This window comes from Phallusia mammillata, chromosome 4, assembly GCF_965637545.1.
Source record: "Phallusia mammillata chromosome 4, kaPhaMamm4.hap1.1, whole genome shotgun sequence".
NCBI lineage: Eukaryota > Metazoa > Chordata > Ascidiacea > Phlebobranchia > Ascidiidae > Phallusia > Phallusia mammillata.
In genome coordinates this window covers 22,604,279-22,622,331 of record NC_137255.1, presented here as the reverse complement: position 1 = coordinate 22,622,331, position 18,053 = coordinate 22,604,279, and the positions used below count along the sequence as shown (strand labels likewise).

Genomic DNA, 18,053 nt, shown 5'->3' with positions numbered 1-18,053 from the left:
CTTTGGTTGTCAAGTTATTCGTTAAAAAGCGTGAAAATTTATTAGACAAAAACTTGTTGAGATTTTAGAGCCAACGATGGAAATTGAAGAAAATTGATTGATTGTTTAAATTATTCCGCCTGACATGAGTCACATTATAACAATGTCGTTTATTTATGAAGACAACTGCATGTTTCAATTGTTTAATTGTAAAGCTTCAGGCATTTCCTTCCCAATGCAAAGACAGTTCGGGATGAAACCGAAACGTTGCAAGGAAACAATGGGTCAAAAAGTTTCGGTTAAATGACAACCATTGTATGGTGGGTCTAAAATATAGTCGGTTATAATTTTGTGTTCGATACAAGCATGTATTGATACAGTGGTTCTCAACCTTATAGTAATCGCGCGGCGACATTTTCCATCGCTACGTAGCAGCTAAAACCCGTTTGAGTGTGTGGACCAAGAGACAGGCCTATACTTGGTCACCAGGATTACATATTTCTATTGCCACAAAGGTTAGCAATTCCAAAAGAATGTCCAAGACATGAGTTTGAACCCTTTTTACTTAAACAACCTCATATCGTCATGGCCATGAATTTTATACGCCAAAAAACAATTCCAAAAAGTCATATTTCCATGGAAACCACCCGCAAACACCTCTTAAAGTTTCTCTGAAAACACAAGACGACACAGATAGATAAGAAACGTCAGTACGTATCCTGAACATCTATGTGCCCAGCGAAGATTTTCCACTAATTTGGGATATTTCCTGTACATCGCTTTAATGCAGTCGCACGCATGCAAGTCGCCTGGGCCTTCTAATCCTCGCACCGTTCGTATTGGCCAGTAGAGCCACTCGCCGTTTTGGATGCCCCCTGCTAGTCTAGAGCCAACTTGCCGTCAGGGTTAAGTCCGCACACAGCGATTGGCCCCTGTGAACACGGATGTCCACCACCTTGGTAACTTTCAAACGTTTTTCGTATTACGGTGAATATATAAGGGATGTATGCCGCGAACTTGACATTATGGTAGCAGCTATAGTTCATCTTTCTTAGCTTGTAAAGATGAGAATAAACAGCTCATGATATAGAGTTGAAAAGTTGGTTTAATATTTGCTGTTGAATTAGTTGTCAAACTAAATTTGTGTAGTTGTCAACTTTAGAGTAATCCTCAGATAAGGTCCTTTAAGCCTGTTACGTTTGATGTTTGATGTCTAATCTGTATTTCGGCTTAAAATTTTTTTATAAACCGGCTTGCTGTTGAGGTATATGCAAGACAAATAGAAAAATATTAGACTAGCTGAAAAACCGCGATTTGTTACACATTTTGAATGGCAAACAGCACACTAAAATAGCATTAGTTGTTTTTTGCAAATTTGTTAAGATCTCGTCTGTATGGGACAAGGACTGCGCATTGTCATAACACGGGCAATATGTTAATGAGAAGAAGTTTCTCTTTAACCATAAAATCGGAAGTCTTATAAGTTTGGTCAGTGCCGATAGAGCAAAGCAACCTCCTTCCTGTGTTAATTAGATGTGAGACGTTACAAGAGTAGACAAATTATTCCTAAAGTATCACTTTTACACCTCCTGATACCTTACTTTCGCTGTTATGTGGCGCACTTTGTTAAACAAAGGTGTTATTTGGTTTTTAAAATCATTAGGTTTAGAACTGTGTATGCTATTCGCTTGGCCTTGGAGATAAGAGTTTTGCTCAAAAACAGTTTGCTAGCGACTGCAATGATCAATTATGCAAATGTCATGTAACGTAATTTGACTGTTGCGTATATACTTCCTGACGACTGTCATGTCAGGACTTTAAACTCCAGTTATTCATAAACTTTGCGGTTTTACCGATTTTTAAAATATATTGAGGTGACCGTGACTGTTAGAAAAGGGTTCCTAATGAACTGCATGCATTTCCACTGACGGATGCAAATATAATAAATAGCTTATAATGATATGCGCATTTCAGACTTTATATATATGTTGTAACGCATACACAAACGGATAAGGCGTTAGACCAAGCTGGTTCGCATCCAGAAACACGTGTGTGGCAAGCTCTGCAATTTTTTACAGAGCTAGATACTTATCATTATAATAACTATCATACAAACTAAACAGCAAATATAAGCGACCCTAATATTTTTTTCCAAATTCATTTTTTTTTTCAAACAGTCGCATTGCATGTGTAAAATGGTGCGGTGTTACCACATTGGCACTAGTGTTTTGCATTTTATCCAGCGGCTTTGCAAGGCACAGACACATATCTAAGCTCATCGGCAGGCAGGCAAGAAGCGTTGCAGTCGCGTGTATAGCACCAACAGGCTGCCACTGATGTAAATGGCTGCTGGTCCTTTTTCGCACGCATTTCCGTTACGCCACCGTAGTAGCTATGAGAAGCAAGCTGCCACAAGCTGTTAGTGCATATATCCAGATACCCAGTAGCAGTTAAGACGATCGTTTTTCCTTCGGTCGATCAGAAATCATTTTTGTAATCGGCGTTTGCTGTTTGTTGTTTGTCACCCCGAAGTTTCAGCAGAGTAAAGAGAATTGAACATTTCTGTGTATATCCAGTTTCATCCCGTGAAAAAACGGCGTATAACAATTTGCTATTCATCGAAGCAGAGAAAGGAAGAAACTACGTAGACGGACTTTTAGCAAACCTGTAAATTTTATCATTACACCAGCAACGTGTTCAAGAAGACATGGCATCGACAGTCGCCATCCCGCAGTTCTACAACTTTCCTGGGGCAATCCCAGGCCCCCTTCCCGGACCCATTCCTGGACCCCTGCCCCCGACAACCATACCCATCACCACGGCATATGGGGCCAACCCCACTAATGGAGGAGCTACGTTTCAAAACGTTCCACTTCACACAATGCAAGTTCCCATAGTTCCAGTTGGAGGAGGTTGCTACAACGAGTAAGTCTTGTTTTCTTTTAAAATTTGAAACTTAATGTGTACTGTTTGTTGCATTGTGACGTAATAATGCCAAGTGTTCGTAAATAAGAAGTTTGATCGTGTTAATTCACTAATGTTTAAACAGTTTTAGACTTGAAACGAAAGATAACATTGTCATGCTCGAATAGTTTTTCCTTGACACGTGTCCTTAAACAAATGATTCCGAATTAAGTATCATAAGTTTAATACTTCATTATGTACGTTTAAAAGCTCAATCCAAATCTTTCAACCAAACCTTATTTCAAATAGAAATAAGCTATAAATAAGCTTGACCCTATAAATAAGCCCGTTGTACAGTAAGATAGCATCAGGGTAATACCTTATTAGGTGGTGTATATATTTATTAACGTCGGTTTTTGACAATGGCACTTGATTGCCTGAAAAGGAAATTATCACGGGCCATGTGCGAGTAATCTTGTCAACGTAACTGTCGCAACGTTATAATATACCTCGTTCTTCCTGTATGCGCGGCTGGTCATAAATGAGATAAAAATGACGCAAAAATATATCGAAAAATAAACAAATGATTTGCAAGCATTTTTGACGTGTCTCTATGTGACACATGTTTGATGTAATCGTGTATGTCGAAAAGGACGTCATTTTGATCAGAGCGTCTTCTTGCTTATTCATTTGAAACACTAAACGCGTTGCAAGCAATATTAGACATGAAGAATACATTTTTGTCTGATATTTATATACCATTGACATTTGCAAACCCTGTGCTGCAATTAAGATTGCCCAGTTGTCTTGTACTCTTGTATTTAAACCACCAAATCGACAATTCTATAAGTTAACAACTTTTCGTCTTAGCGTTTAGGGTTAAAGCTAAAGTGTGTGAATTCTCTGCCGTACGGGCGTGTATAAATGCATGAATAACATAAAACTATCTTATGTAGACAGCACTGCAGTTTCGTAAATCCATTAGCTCCATAGTATATAGGTGCGCATATAGTATTGTGTATGGAAGCGCATTGGTATGACAGATACGGTGTTAGACAAACGGTCGCCGGGCCATCGCTGTATTATCGCAGCCCTGAGAAGGCTGCTGGCTGGATGCTGTGCGGAAGTACTGCACAGGAAGCTTAAAAGATCGCTTCCCTTCACTAGCAACTGCAGCAGCCCTCTATACACGCACACACACACGCTCACAGAGGGCCATCGTGCTGCTGTGCTGTATGTTAGAGTTATATAGCAGTGCGTGGCGCCGTATGCTCGTTCAACCGGTATCCGCGGGCAACAAGGGGTCACTTGACTGGGGTTACGTGAGGTGATAAATCCGCTTTCACCTAGGTTATTCTAAATGTATCTCAACAACTTAATGGCGTATATTTCGCAACGTGTTTTAATTAGACATTGTAATCGTAATTAATTGTTTATCCCCGCGCAAAGGGAAATGTCACAATTTTACTAAGGGTGCCATTTATCTTAACCGTTACCAAACTCTTTGCTTATTGGTACAAGTTTAAACACCGAAACCATAACTTCTTTGCGTTCCAAACATTTTCCATAGCATTTAACAATTTCTGTGTTTTCAAAAAATCCAAAAATGTTTCCATTCACCACTCCCGGAAAAGAAACAACCAACCCAGGCCTATTTTGGCTTTAAAACCGTTTATCCAACCACAATTTTCTAAAAGGTCTTCTGCGACGATTGGACTTTGCCAATGTTTGAAAAGTCTGAAAAGCTTGGCAGTTTTTTTATTTTCGCAAGGAGTCACTTCACGAGTGATGCGGGTCTATTAATTTTAGAACACCGAGTTACGCGACTAAAGGGGAAACGGTCGCCTTACTGCAAACCGCTGCGAGACAGATCAGTTAATTATGGATGCTGGCTATAAAGAAGCGCCCCATGCTTATAGATGAATTGTTTGTGCTTTATGAATCACAAAGCGGACGCCCTGATAGAACAGATTGTTTGTTTCGGAGCGATCCGAGCTCATCAATAAACGCACAGTTTCGGCACACAGCCCTTATTACTCATTGCATAATATAACACAATAGATTGAACATCTTTTTCTGGCTACTCGTGATTCAGTTTGCGACAACCGTGCAACAATGCCCCAACATATAAGAATATTATGTTTTAAGTACTCATATACTTAATCTCCAAGCCTGGTTCTGTGGGTTTGTTTTACACCACTCTTTAATTTCATAAATACATTAATAATTGCTGTTAGGACATAGATCTTCATTACTTGTAGAAATTTGATTTGCTTATGTTTTAAGGCTATGGATTATTTATTATTTATTTTTTTACAGTGGAATGGAAGTTGTTTGGCATGGGGAGTTTAGCCGACTCTTCAGCACATTCTACCCCCCTCATGTCTGGTATCTCACCATCACTAACTCTGCACCGCCCCTCAAGTGGAAATTTCACCGGGACAGCGCCAAAGTTCGGTTTTGTTGCCAGGTAGACCAAAAAACGTTCTTCTTGAAAACCATTTAACTATCATACACATGTGATCTTGTTGCAAAACACAAGCGTTGTGGGCCTTTTTTGCAAACTGCTCCAGGTATATGCTATAGCCTCAGTTAATGGATGTTTAAGAGTGCACGACATCCTTGACTAACTATCCCTGCTAAAATGCTTTTTAATTTAAATTAGATATAACTAGTGTAATAGGATAGGCCTACTTGGAAAAAGATTTAGGGTAGTGTAGGAATCGTTCAAAAGCAGCCATGATATAGGCCTAGTTAAACGATTTAACATGATACATTTATGTCTGTGGTCCATGCTTGCCACCCAACCCATTTTTAAACTTATTTCGAACCCACGTGGATAGCTTATATCTGTTCCACGCATGACCTATTAAGCTGAGTTATATAAGAGAGAGATAAAATTATCGGAGCTCAAAAACGAAGACTAAGTTGACTTTTTACCCACGCGATATGACAACCCACGTCGTTTAAATCTTCCATCCTGTCAACCCCACTTCACTCCGCTTTTCCGTTTAGCTGTGCAGATAATTTATGGTCGTGCACGAGCCAATGCTTATGCGTGCACATTTTTTTGCTATTGGACATCACGATATAAACATGTTTCTCCAATTAGGACTGATCTCACGCTTTAACAGTTATATTGTTTTTTTTTTGTGTAAACACTTTACCGGTTTCGAGCACCTAATTAAACAAATAAAAAATTAAAACTACTATTTTTGTTGAATAAAATCTGACAAAGTTAAAATCTGAAACTATGTCCGGTAGTTATAGGTAACTTGTTTATAGGAAGCTAAGATATTTACGCGATCCAGTGTGATATATAATAACATACTTTGTGATAAACGTCCTGGCAACAAACTGAACCTAATACATTTTGCATAAATTCATCAGCTAAAAGTCAAAAGGGTTCATTAAAATGTTTCTATTAACAGTGACACAATCTTCTGCTTTTCAAAAATCTGCCCGTGGTCTGTTAAAACGTAACTTGCAATAAAATATCTTTATCTCTAAGAGTTCATTCATATGAAAATGTTAGTCGATAAATTTCATGACCTCAACATGGTTGATTATTTTCTAGGATTGTGGTAACGGCTGGACCTCCATGAAGGGAAGAGTGACCTTCTGGTTTCACTTAGACTACGCTACAAATAACGGCTACGTGCAGTTCAAGTTGTACGGCCAACAGTGCAAGAAGTGTAACTCAGGAAAATTCGAGTACGTGATGTGGTACCCGGAAGAAGTTTCCAAAGTAAGTTTTGTTTTGTGTTTAGTTTGCACAAAACTTAGGAGGCTGAAAATCAATTGCCCAATATGATTTATTCTTTAAGAAAACTAGTTCGCTTTGAAAATTCGAAATTGGCGTTTTAGGTTTTATAGGGACACCTGCATATTATCCTAAAAGTCCTGTATATGTTCTGCTGTTAAATTATGCACCCTGATTTTGTTTTTTGAAAAGTTTTATTCACAGTTGCGTTTGTCTCCTGAATAATTGCATTTACATTAAAATATTTAAAAGATTATGTTTAGCTTAAAAACGCTCCTAAGTGCTGGACAACATATTGAATGACTGATAAATCTTTGTTTTCTACTTTTTCCCGTTGCCATGTTTAAATCAAAACATATGATTATTTGCAACAGTGAAAGGGCGGATAGTTTTCGGAGTAATTCTGCATCTGAGCTTAAAATAGGACTGTACTCATTCCAATAGCAATAACATGAGTATCAGATTACATGCATCCAAAATAGAGAATTACAGTTTACAGTGCAGATTAGCGCGAGAAACGGTTGACAAATTATCACTCCTAACAGGAAGACGGACTTTCGGGCGTATGTCGCCGCTGCCATATTGTTGCAATACACAAACCAGTAAACGCTCAGTAAAATGTTTGTCCGAGCCCAAAAGCAATAAGGCTGCAGTGCCAATATGTTTCCGAAATTGTGCTCTGGCGCAGCGCAAACCGGCAAATTGCTGTGGGGACGATTTTCCAAGTACATTTCAGTCGGTGGGAATTCAAACAGCCAGGACCGGTATCCGGAGTTTCGGTCACAATTGCCCGCAGCGCACGTTTTAGGAGTCTTTCTGGCGATGCACATTTGCCTAGAATAGCCGGGTTTAGGGCCGTTATGGGATTCTCCGAATTTCAGTGCCGTTTTATTGGGAATTATTGTTTTGGAATCGAATACTAAATATAAACTGCTGCCTTCCCCATTTGCCAAACACTTTGATTTCGCTGTAGCGAGTCTTTGTAACATTTTGTACTGCTGATGATATACCGTTGCTGTAGGTGCCGCAACAAATGGTCTTAACTCAAACAACAGAGCTTCAATTACACATTTTCACTTTTTGAACTATTAACTTAAGTTTTTGTAAAGAAACTAAATGGTGCCATTCCTTGTAGTCTTGGAGACTTGTGTCTCCCGAGATTGGCGCGAGTTTAATGTTTAGATCCCTATTTAAACCATTTATACTCTCAAGTGCTGTACATAACATTTCTCAACTTTGTACAATAAAACAATATGGGTATATTGCGACAAAAATTGAAACAATTATAAACTGGTATCTTTTGTCTTCTCTAAATGCAAAAACAAGAAACAAATTTGCATTTTTAACGGCAACGATGCTCATTTTCATACAACACGCCTTTTGCCGTAACGCTAAACACGCAAGTATATTGACAAAAGGTTTTCTCTTGACATAAACAATAGCACAAGGGACAATTGGGTTGAACATCCGGTTGTATATGTAAAGTGCTATCGTGTTATGGTTATATGCATTGAAACCTTGCCTGACCCTGATTTATGGCTGTTGCCTGCGTAACATGAAACCAATATCCACGTATTTAAATGTTGTCATATGAGAAGTGCAGTTCCTTCTAGTGGCGGTATATGTTCAGCACATATTTGAAGTAGATAACAATAATTTATATAGTTTTTTTTATCTCAATTAAACGTATGGTATTGTATAGATTTGATTTGATGAAATACCAACAAAAATGTATTCTCTACACACAAACTATCTAGAAGTTTAGTTTTTGTTTCTGTTTCTAAATACATTTTGAGTCATTTTAAAGCGCACATCCCACGTCTAACTCTCTTTGTGCGTTAAAAGTATTGCAGTTAAAATGTTTGAGTTAAAAATCCTTGTTTACTTCCAGTATCTCTTCCTAAATGCAAATGACTTAAGCATTGCTTTAATCCTTAAGGTGATGTGCAACGTTTACAACAAAGTTGGCCAGACTTATTACGGCTTTCTTCAGCCGCCAATTCGCATCGACAGAAGACCGGGGCGTCCACGTAACCAACACAACTCAGATTTGTGCCAGGCCTGCAGAGATGGAGAATGTGACCAGGTAACTTCTAACAATATATTATATCGAATCTCGAGAATCGAATCTCGAGAATCGAATCTCTGACGTTAAGAATCGTAAACTCAAACAAGTGAACTGCTGGGCAAAATGTTGCTTGATCCACATTTGACACAAACAAAGTGATCGGAAATTTTGCTCAGGCTTGTCCTGGTATCGAAATCTCGAATAAATAGAAAAAAAATACAACCTTTTTTAACAGCTTTTGTCAACGGTTTATTTTAAATAGCCTGATAAAAAACACAATTTTGACCTATTGTAAACCGATTCGCTTGAATATAAATAGGTAAATACTTTTATCTGGGAATGGTTAAATACATTATCAGATTTAGCAGTATTTTAATTCAAACGTTTTGAAGGCTCGCCCAATTAAATCTCTATACAACATGGGAGGGATGATCCAAGCACCGGTGGCAATCCCAGCTCCTCCAGTGCAAGAAGGAATTGAAACAGCTACGAGCGGATCGAGTCCAGCCCCGGTGTCACAACCAGCCACCGTTGTTCAAACCTACAGCAGTCCACAGCCAACAGATGTCACCGTTTCAGCGTCATCAGCGAACAACACCAGTCAAAGCGTGATCACATCGCCTATTACTCTCACAGGGGGAATGCAGCCGATCCTTACATACTCGATTATCAGCGCTCCCCCAAAGTCAGCCGCGCTCTCAGCCACTTCAACGCATTTTGTGCCCCAAAACCCACCCCCAGCTCCAGCCAACGCTCACTACATTTACCATCCGAACGCGTTTCCGCTGATGAACGGAACGATTCCGGGATTTCCGCCGCCGCCCCCAGCCTTGCCCATTCTCCCTGCAAAGCCGGCACAGATGTCCAAGCCGCCAGTGGCACAAGTGAATGGCCACGACGAGGAGGACGACGTTTGCGTGGTGATAAATCCCAAACAGGTGGAAACTGACAATTGCGTTGACGCGAAACAAGGCGCGGAAATCGCTGAAAAGGTGGAATCACAAAAGTCGGAAAATGCGGCTCAGTTAAAAAACGGAAACGAGCAGGTGAATGGAGATGAGCAAGTGAATGGAATTCCGGCTTAAAACAAAACGCTTTTCTGCATAGAGCTTGTGCTTCTTGCAAAGCGACTATTTAGATGCTGACAACGGCCTAATGCTTTACATGTAGGCTTGTTTGACATGACACAGCGAATGGCTTCCATTTTAGCCGACTAGGACAAACAAAACAATCGAATGCTTCTATCTATGCTCGTTGCATGCCAGTCATGCTCGTGTGTCTGTTTATTTTTCTTTATTGCTTTCCAAGTGTTGGCCGTCACAAAGAATGCTATCGACTTGTTCAAGTGAATGCCAAAAAGCAGACTCATTTTGCTACACGCAAATGTTTTTGATCATGTCTTGCCTTTGCAGTTGTGCTAAACTTTTTTATTGTTCACCTAAAATCAGTTTTTTGCTCTAAGTTTTTGCCAACAGCGACATGATTGTAAGATAAATCACACAACCTTATTATTAACGTAACTTAAACTGGTAAAATTGGCATTTTGACCATAATTTACTGGTTTCAAATCATGTCCGATATTTGTAAAGTCATTTTTGTTTTTAAGGTGCTATTCAAAGTCAAATCACACACAGGTTGTGGACATTCATACCTTGCCATCCTTAAACTGTCTGTAGCATTGCATCTAATGTTCATGTCATCGTTTTTATTTTTCCATTTATCCTGTTAAGTTAATTGTTGATCCCCAGTTGGTAACAAAACTCACATGCTTTCATTTGCTGCTACCTAGCAGAAATTGCAGAAAAACAACAATTGCCACAACGAGGCGAAAGAGAGCAAAAAAAGCAAACGTTCAACAGCCACTTCCCAGAAACCGAATTGGCGACGCAATTTTAACTGTTACGTCATTATGATGTCACTATTTCGTTTTGTCGTCACTCTGTGCAGCGAAAAGCTGTAACAGTTTTTTCTCCGTTTTTTAAACCGACTCTACCTATCGCTAGCGAAATAGAATTTTAAGAATTTAAACAACGTTTGTTAAACGTTTATAGATTTATTACAAATTCTTATGTGTTATGGTTTTGTGTAGGTGTTGTTGTAGTTTTAAGTTGCTGTTTTTGTCCTTCCTGTGGTCAATATACACAACATTCCTTAATTTTAAATTTTTTGTATGTGATTTTGCAGTTGTTTCGTACCTTTTTCTGTGTTTTAGTTTACAAAAGCTCAACTAAACAGTAAAACTGACCACCAATGGTAACATGACAAACTCACAACAAACGACAATAATTATAACTTCCTCATTAAAATTAGCTACCTACTTGCAAAATTCAACTTTAATGTTTTCATTGTGTTGTGCTTTATGCATTCAACCGCGTGCCTTACATTGTGCTGTGTGTTTTCTTGTTGCTGTGGTGTGTGTTTATCTATATGTGTATATATTTGTGTTTGTTTGTTTGTGTGCTGTGTGTCTTTGTACCTTTGTCTTTGTACCTTTTGTACTTGTCGCCGATACGCGCCAGCCCTACCACCAAATGTTCTTCAAACCTGTCCATAGTGACGAAACATGTGACGTCATCATCTCGTGACGTTATAATCAGCGTCATCGCGTTGATTGTTCAGCCGGTTCGACCCCAAGTTCCACGGCCTCATTTATTTATGAGATCTTCTTTATAACAAAAGGCAAGCTCTGTCTGTATATATTTGTGTTCTTGTCTGTACATATTTGTTTTGTGGTGTACTTGTATCGTTCTTTACAATCCGGCCTGGACAACTGCGACTACTTCCTTGCATCGCTTTCTCACTAACCCTGTTTTACTTAATTTAAATTATCACCGTTGAATACTTTCCCAACTTTTCATCTTCCTGTTTTTGGTATATTTATCAATATTTTGGTTTGATTTCTCGTAAAATCAAAACGCTTCGGTATTTTAAACAAAACAATAAAAATTGGGTGTGTTTGGTTTGCAATCGATTGTGTTATAAATGACTTATTGTCTGATAGGATCTCTTTATAAAATCACACTATTTTGCAATTTTTTTTTTTTTTCTTCACGGGGTTCAAACCCAGGACTCTCCCGGGGACGAATCCCGATCAGGGTTTTTATGTCTGTATATGGGTCAGGCGCGCCAGACCATTCGACCAATTACTTGACGTGTGCGACAAAGTGCGACACCTAACAAAAGCAAGAATTATACGTGCGTCACATCAAATATATACAAATAAGAAATAGCTACAGCAGAAATATTCTTGCAGCACACAACTACGCATTTAAATTGCGCGTCACAAAACAGGTGTTGATTGATTGCTTTTTAATGCCTGTTATCATAATCATCATCATCGTGCAAAGGTATGCCAGCCACTTTGCACCAACCTATCGGATTGTTACACTCTGACACATACCTAACGTTTTTTCTGCCAAAGTGTTCGCCCAATATATTAACCATGTGTAGCAATAGGAAAGGCGAAGGGGACTCCGCAAGACCAAGTACACATTTAATGGATTCGTAAGTTTTAAGGGTTCCAGTTCTGACTTCTATATCAGTTCCCACTTTCTCCAAACTCCAGTGAGATAATTCTGGGTATTTGTCTTCGAAGTTTTTAAGTGTGAAGGCAACATCAAATACCTTGTTTTCTTCATTAGCAGGCTGCGGAGTTGAAACGCTGTTTATTGTTTTAATCTGGCTGTCAGTAAAAGTGCATGAAATTGCCTTTGCGGCATCACGCAAGCTTGATAAAACTGCTGACCCATCTGTAGCAACTTTTTTCGCCGTTCCAGACATATTGCAGTCGTCAGTTGGTCCCGCATATATTTTCCACAAGTATCCATTCGCAAAACTGTTATCAAATGAGTAGTAGATCACATTACCATCTTTGAGTTCCGGCCTTGGCCGGTTCATGGTGATCGAAAATTGGAAATCTTCTGAGTCACAAATGGAAGTTTTGGTCGCGAGTTGAGATGAAGCCATGTTTTAAATAGTTGCTTTATAATAAACTTTCGATTTTTTTCTAATGTTAAACCTAAACATAACTATGTACATAGTAGAAAAAAATAAAATATAAAACAAAGAAAAAACCTAAACATAAACCACACAAACTGACAATTTTTGTACAAAACTACATTTTCAAGTTAAACCATTAATTGACCCGAATGTCCTCCTTTTTTAAAGAATTTCTGATTTACCAACTACATGAGTGACAATTATGCCTTTGAAAACAGCCAAATAATAATCTGCAGCTTATTTTTTAAAGTATACAGATGGAGTTTACATTTTGTTTTGAAAAAAAGGTTATTTTAGTGTGGTGATGTGATAAACGTTAAACTTTATCCGAATTATATTTTAATACCGTTTAATTTCTAAGGATTGTTTTTTGGTGGGGCAATTGTTTTTTTGATTAATTCGGCCTCCAAAAAGTAATTTTTCATGTTCTTTTCAACAAATCTTTATGGGATAGAAATATGGTAGCCCTAGCTAAACCAAGTATTAATTCGATAATTACACGAGCGTACAAATGCTTCAGGACTGATCCCAGTTGTAAATACAAGATTATCAAGCCTACAAAGCTAACGTAAAATGATATTGGTGGTAAGTTCAAATGAATAAATAAAACCACTGGCAACAAAATGGAACTTGTGCTGCACTTTTACATTTTAAATGCCAGTGCTAGACTTTTCCATTACTGCTTTAATGAACAAATTGAAACCAACTTAAAATCTAGTAAGCCTTACATGGCCTGAATACAGACTGGCATCTTAAGTTTTGAATCATAGCGAAGACATATACCTTGTCTTGCGAACACAACCCATCGCTCTACTAAGTATGATAACGTTTCCCGCCTTTTTGTATTGTGTACGAGCGGTTGCTGTTTAAACATTTGCTTTTATGGGTAATAAGTTAACTACACTCGACCTTGTCTGGCGCGTATACCTGACTTACTGACGTCTCGCTTTAATAATACAAATTTTATGACATGGCTTCGTGTGACTTTAGTAACTAATAACTTAGTTGTTTTTATTAAAGTCGGATATCTAGGGAAGGGGATGTACATATCAGCGCGCAAATTTAGTATGATGTTTTTTGACAAAAAATAACAGAAAGTATGTAGTAACTGCTATAAACTGGAGAAAATATCAACTCAAACTTAAAATAAATCGTTTTTGACCATGTGGTTTTAGCTGGTATACGCCATTATAATGTCACTGTTCATGTTTTGCTAAAACTTTTGGCAATAATTTCTCCGTTTCTAAATAATTTGCAACGAAATATAAATTTGAAAACGGCTGCCCTACCAGAAAATAAGCTTACTGGCTTTAGAAAAGAATTTACCGCACACAGTTCTGTTGCGCTTGACTTCCAAAATACACTGACGATACTATACGTCGGTGATGCGCCTGACTTCTTGTGGTTAAACCACAAACTTAAGGCGGGACGTTTAAGCAAAATAAATTACCTACGTGTGGTCTAAGTGCTATCATGGGGACTGGCTTACGATAATAAATATCACCCTAATTCGTTTTTTTCGTTAAGGTTGCCACCGAATCTTACGGTACGTAACCAGCATAGATTGGTCCAATCGTGGTGTGGACATTTAAAAATAGCACACATGAATGGACGTTTCAGAATCGTTGGTAGTAACATATGTTCTCCCGTAAATATATTCATAGTTGGTGTTTTATTTTACATTTTGTGACCGAAAATAGTTTGGTGTTCCCAAATTTGACAGGGGATTTCGAGATAAGTAGAGTTGGCTATGTAAACTTGCCGGTTAAAGTTTCTTATATCAACCCCATACACATTTATATCCGGATCACTGCCCATACCTGGTAAATGCCAAGTTTCCCTGCACATATCGCTTAAACTAAAAGTGACATGGTAACAGCAAACAGGGTCTCAACTAAAAACAAGTTTAATAAAATATATAAATGCAAGACATTACAGTAACGGCAACGTATAACTTCAAAAGTTCTAACACAACCACGTTTTCTAATCATCAGTCCAAACAACACGAGGCCTAAAAGGTAGTAGCCTATAGCGGTCGAAATAGTCACATGGTCTCGCGTCCAAATAAAGCAATTCACGCACATCGCGTCAACGTTCTGGATTATTATTGCGAGATGGTAATGGATAAAGAATGTAACTTTGTTTGATTATCACTGTGTTTAGCTACGGAACACTTTCACTTGTTCAAACAAACAACAGGAACGAAGCTTCTCACAACACTCGGACGACATCTAACGAACGCAACAATAAAATGTTTTACAACTATAGTAGGAAATAGGTAATCAGAGTTTGCATCGGGTGTTTATAAATACAAAATAGAAAGGGGTATTAAGTCAGGGGACACCGTAATATTAAACGCACACGCAATCATTTCCACCTTACAAGACTTTATTACCGCTAACTTAGCCCAAGCACAATCGCTTTTTGCTTGCCTAAATAAATTTTTGAACGTACTCTCCTTATTGCAACTATATTTCAAATTCGCGCAATTATAAACACAGCGACGGGACTAGCCGACACAAATATTTATATATTTCTATGCTTACTTTGTTAGACACATCTTCATTGGGGTTGCCTAAATCAAGGGTAGTGCTTCTTGCCACCCGACATCGAACGAACGTGATAATATTTCTGGAAAAAAGAATAAATAGCCTACAATTGAAACCAAAGACATGTCTTGATTTCAACGAAGCAAATTTTTTTAAACATGATTTGGAATCGGGTCGGGTTGACTTACAACTCTGTAATGTTATGATATTTAATTGTTGAGATGTTTTGACATTCATTTTTTATTTCATTTTGGTATACATTAAATATTCAACGTGGTTTTTACTTGTTTGTTGCTTGCTATGATTATTTTTTCCATCTCAGTATGTGGCATTATGCCCAAAATAAACACAAGTAGCGATTCAAAACACCACCAGAGGAGATAGTGATGTATGTATTTATCGCTAGATTTCATCCATGTGTTATGATGTCAAGTGTCCTATATAAACGCGCACCACGTCTTAAACTTGACAGTCGTTACAGGTAACCGGTTGAATTTAAATACAATGAAGCTATATGCAATGGAGTGGCAATGTGGCACAAAACGGTAACCAATTTCCAGTGCCTGGAGTTTGCAGATTCTGCTCGTTGCTACATGACGTCAGAACGTGTCCTGCCTGAGGAAGGCTATGTTTGAAGTGTGGTGGAAGAAACCACTTCGCTCGATATTGCAGTGGAGCTAATCACTAGCAAGTACAACGTGCAGGTATCATTCAAACGTAAATCATGAAATCTGTAAGTACTACCAGTTCACCAAAAGATTGACTTATTTACATTTTTGTGCTTTCACGTTTACAGTTATTTTTAAGATCGATACGGGAGCCGATGCAAACGGTTTTTCACGAAATAATTTTCAAAAACTTTAGGGACGTCAATATATTTCTTTCACCGATATTCGATTCATCTCATATACTGGCCACAATATTCCAATTTAGTACTGCTAGTTTAACACTTTAATACAGAGAGCAGTCATTTGCTTCACCATTTGCTGTTGTTGAGATGTTGCAATGCCATTCACATCGATTTTTTATGCTATCCCAGTAGTGTTTTCATCTTGCGTTGGGTCCATCACAATTTTTCCACGAATATCCATTGGTAAAATGTCCAGCCAAAAATTAATAAATGAAGTTTCCATTTTTTAACTCCGACTTTTTCTTATTGTGAGTCAACAATACTTTGTTCATCTCGTTGCAACTAACCTACTTCAACGGCAAAACAAAGTCTGTTTCGAAAACAAGTGTAATAACACTTAGTTTCCAACAAGTACAAGGTTAAATACTTCAATAAGGTAAACTCTACAATTGTTTGAAATAGAGGTTACGGATCTTCTTTTGCCGAAATTCCGCATGTTACATTTTTGCTCAAACACCAAATGAAGATTAAATTAACACCTCCCAACGGTGCATTTAAAACTAGACTGGCGTTTTACACTGGACACGTGCGGTGGCGGGGCTATTTGATCGCGTCAATGACGTTGTTCCGACTACACCTGCAAAAATCTGGAATGTTAATCAGCTTTGGAAGAAAAATCCGCCTACCCTACGCTGTCGGCAAGTTCAAAGCAAACCAAGCGCTGACCCTGATTAATAGAAAACATCAGGGTATTGTTTGCCGTACAGAATTGTATGAAGTAACTTTGAGTCAACAATTGAGACAACAAAGCGTTTTACTCAATGGAATGTATTTGGCGCAATATCAAGGTGACGACTAATTAATTTTCTCTCACAACAAAAGAAGACTAGTTTCTTCCTATTTGTCATAGCTTGCACAAATAAAGTTTATCACAGAACATAGGCGACATTCAACTATTGTAACCGTAGGGGTTATATAAGAGTATACCGTTATCGCTGGTCGGCACGAATATTTCCGGGCTGACCTTATTTATGAATTTAGGTTTATCTCAACTTAGATTATATATTTAATGCATTTTTTGTAACAGATCACTTTACCTTGTTTCTTTCAGGGCCCATGCACTTCCGCCATTCGGCGGCGAGAAAAGGCCTTGACTTTCACTTTCTCTATTTTATGCTCATACCCTTTGCGGTACTTGCTTTGTGGTTTTCATTTTATTTCGTTACTGTTTATGTGTGTTTTATTTCGCTCAATAAACCGAAAAGTACGTTTATCTAAACTTAGATACAAATAGTTTACTGCTTTATAAATTCAAAACTGTTTTATCTAACATTTATTGAAAAACAATACAGCAAATCAAAATTCGTTTTCTTAACGTGTAATATTCCTTAGTGGAGAAAAACATTTTTTCCCAAACCAAAAAACAACAATGAGAAAAGTGACACATTTCAAAATTGTACAATCCTGTTGATTTTGACAAGTTTGAACTACATCCTACTATTTTTTCGATTTTTGTGCTTATATTGATGTTTTTCCATGCTGCAATAACAACATCTAGAACATAAACAAGGTTACACTTTCCTAAGGAGGCTACTTTACAAACTACAGTGCTTCATTGAAGTTGGGTATGCATATTTGGTTTCGGAATTTCTATTTCTGCATGTTTAAGCCATTCTTTTTTCATCAAACAGTTGGCCACATACACCACATTTTGGCAACCATATTCCTTTCCTAGCTGAAGCGCCATGTCCAGCAAGGCAAAATCAGTTTTGGATTCTGCGAAACCGTAAACACATTCTTTGTCGCGATTGAATGGTCCTGTTTTAGTGTCAACTTCAAAGCCGTTGACAAGAAAGCTGTTAGCAACGGTTGCTGGCATTGAATCACCGTCGAACCGAAAGGCAAATTGTTTTGCCTTTACCTCCACCGGTGAAGGTTTTA

At 38.1% G+C, this 18,053-nt stretch overlaps 1 protein-coding gene across 1 annotated transcript; it reads left to right on the top strand.

The window, feature by feature from the left end:
• The first annotated feature begins 2,172 nt into the window (after window positions 1-2,172).
• On the top strand, window positions 2,173-11,681 carry LOC145224207 (uncharacterized). Its single transcript, XM_080090651.1, has 5 exons — window positions 2,173-2,904; window positions 5,203-5,353; window positions 6,461-6,631; window positions 8,586-8,732; window positions 9,107-11,681. The coding sequence occupies exons 1-5, from the start codon at window positions 2,687-2,689 to the stop codon at window positions 9,797-9,799; spliced, it is 1,380 nt and encodes a 459-aa protein (XP_079946777.1). The 5' UTR covers window positions 2,173-2,686; the 3' UTR covers window positions 9,800-11,681.
• The last annotated feature ends 6,372 nt before the right edge of the window (window positions 11,682-18,053 follow it).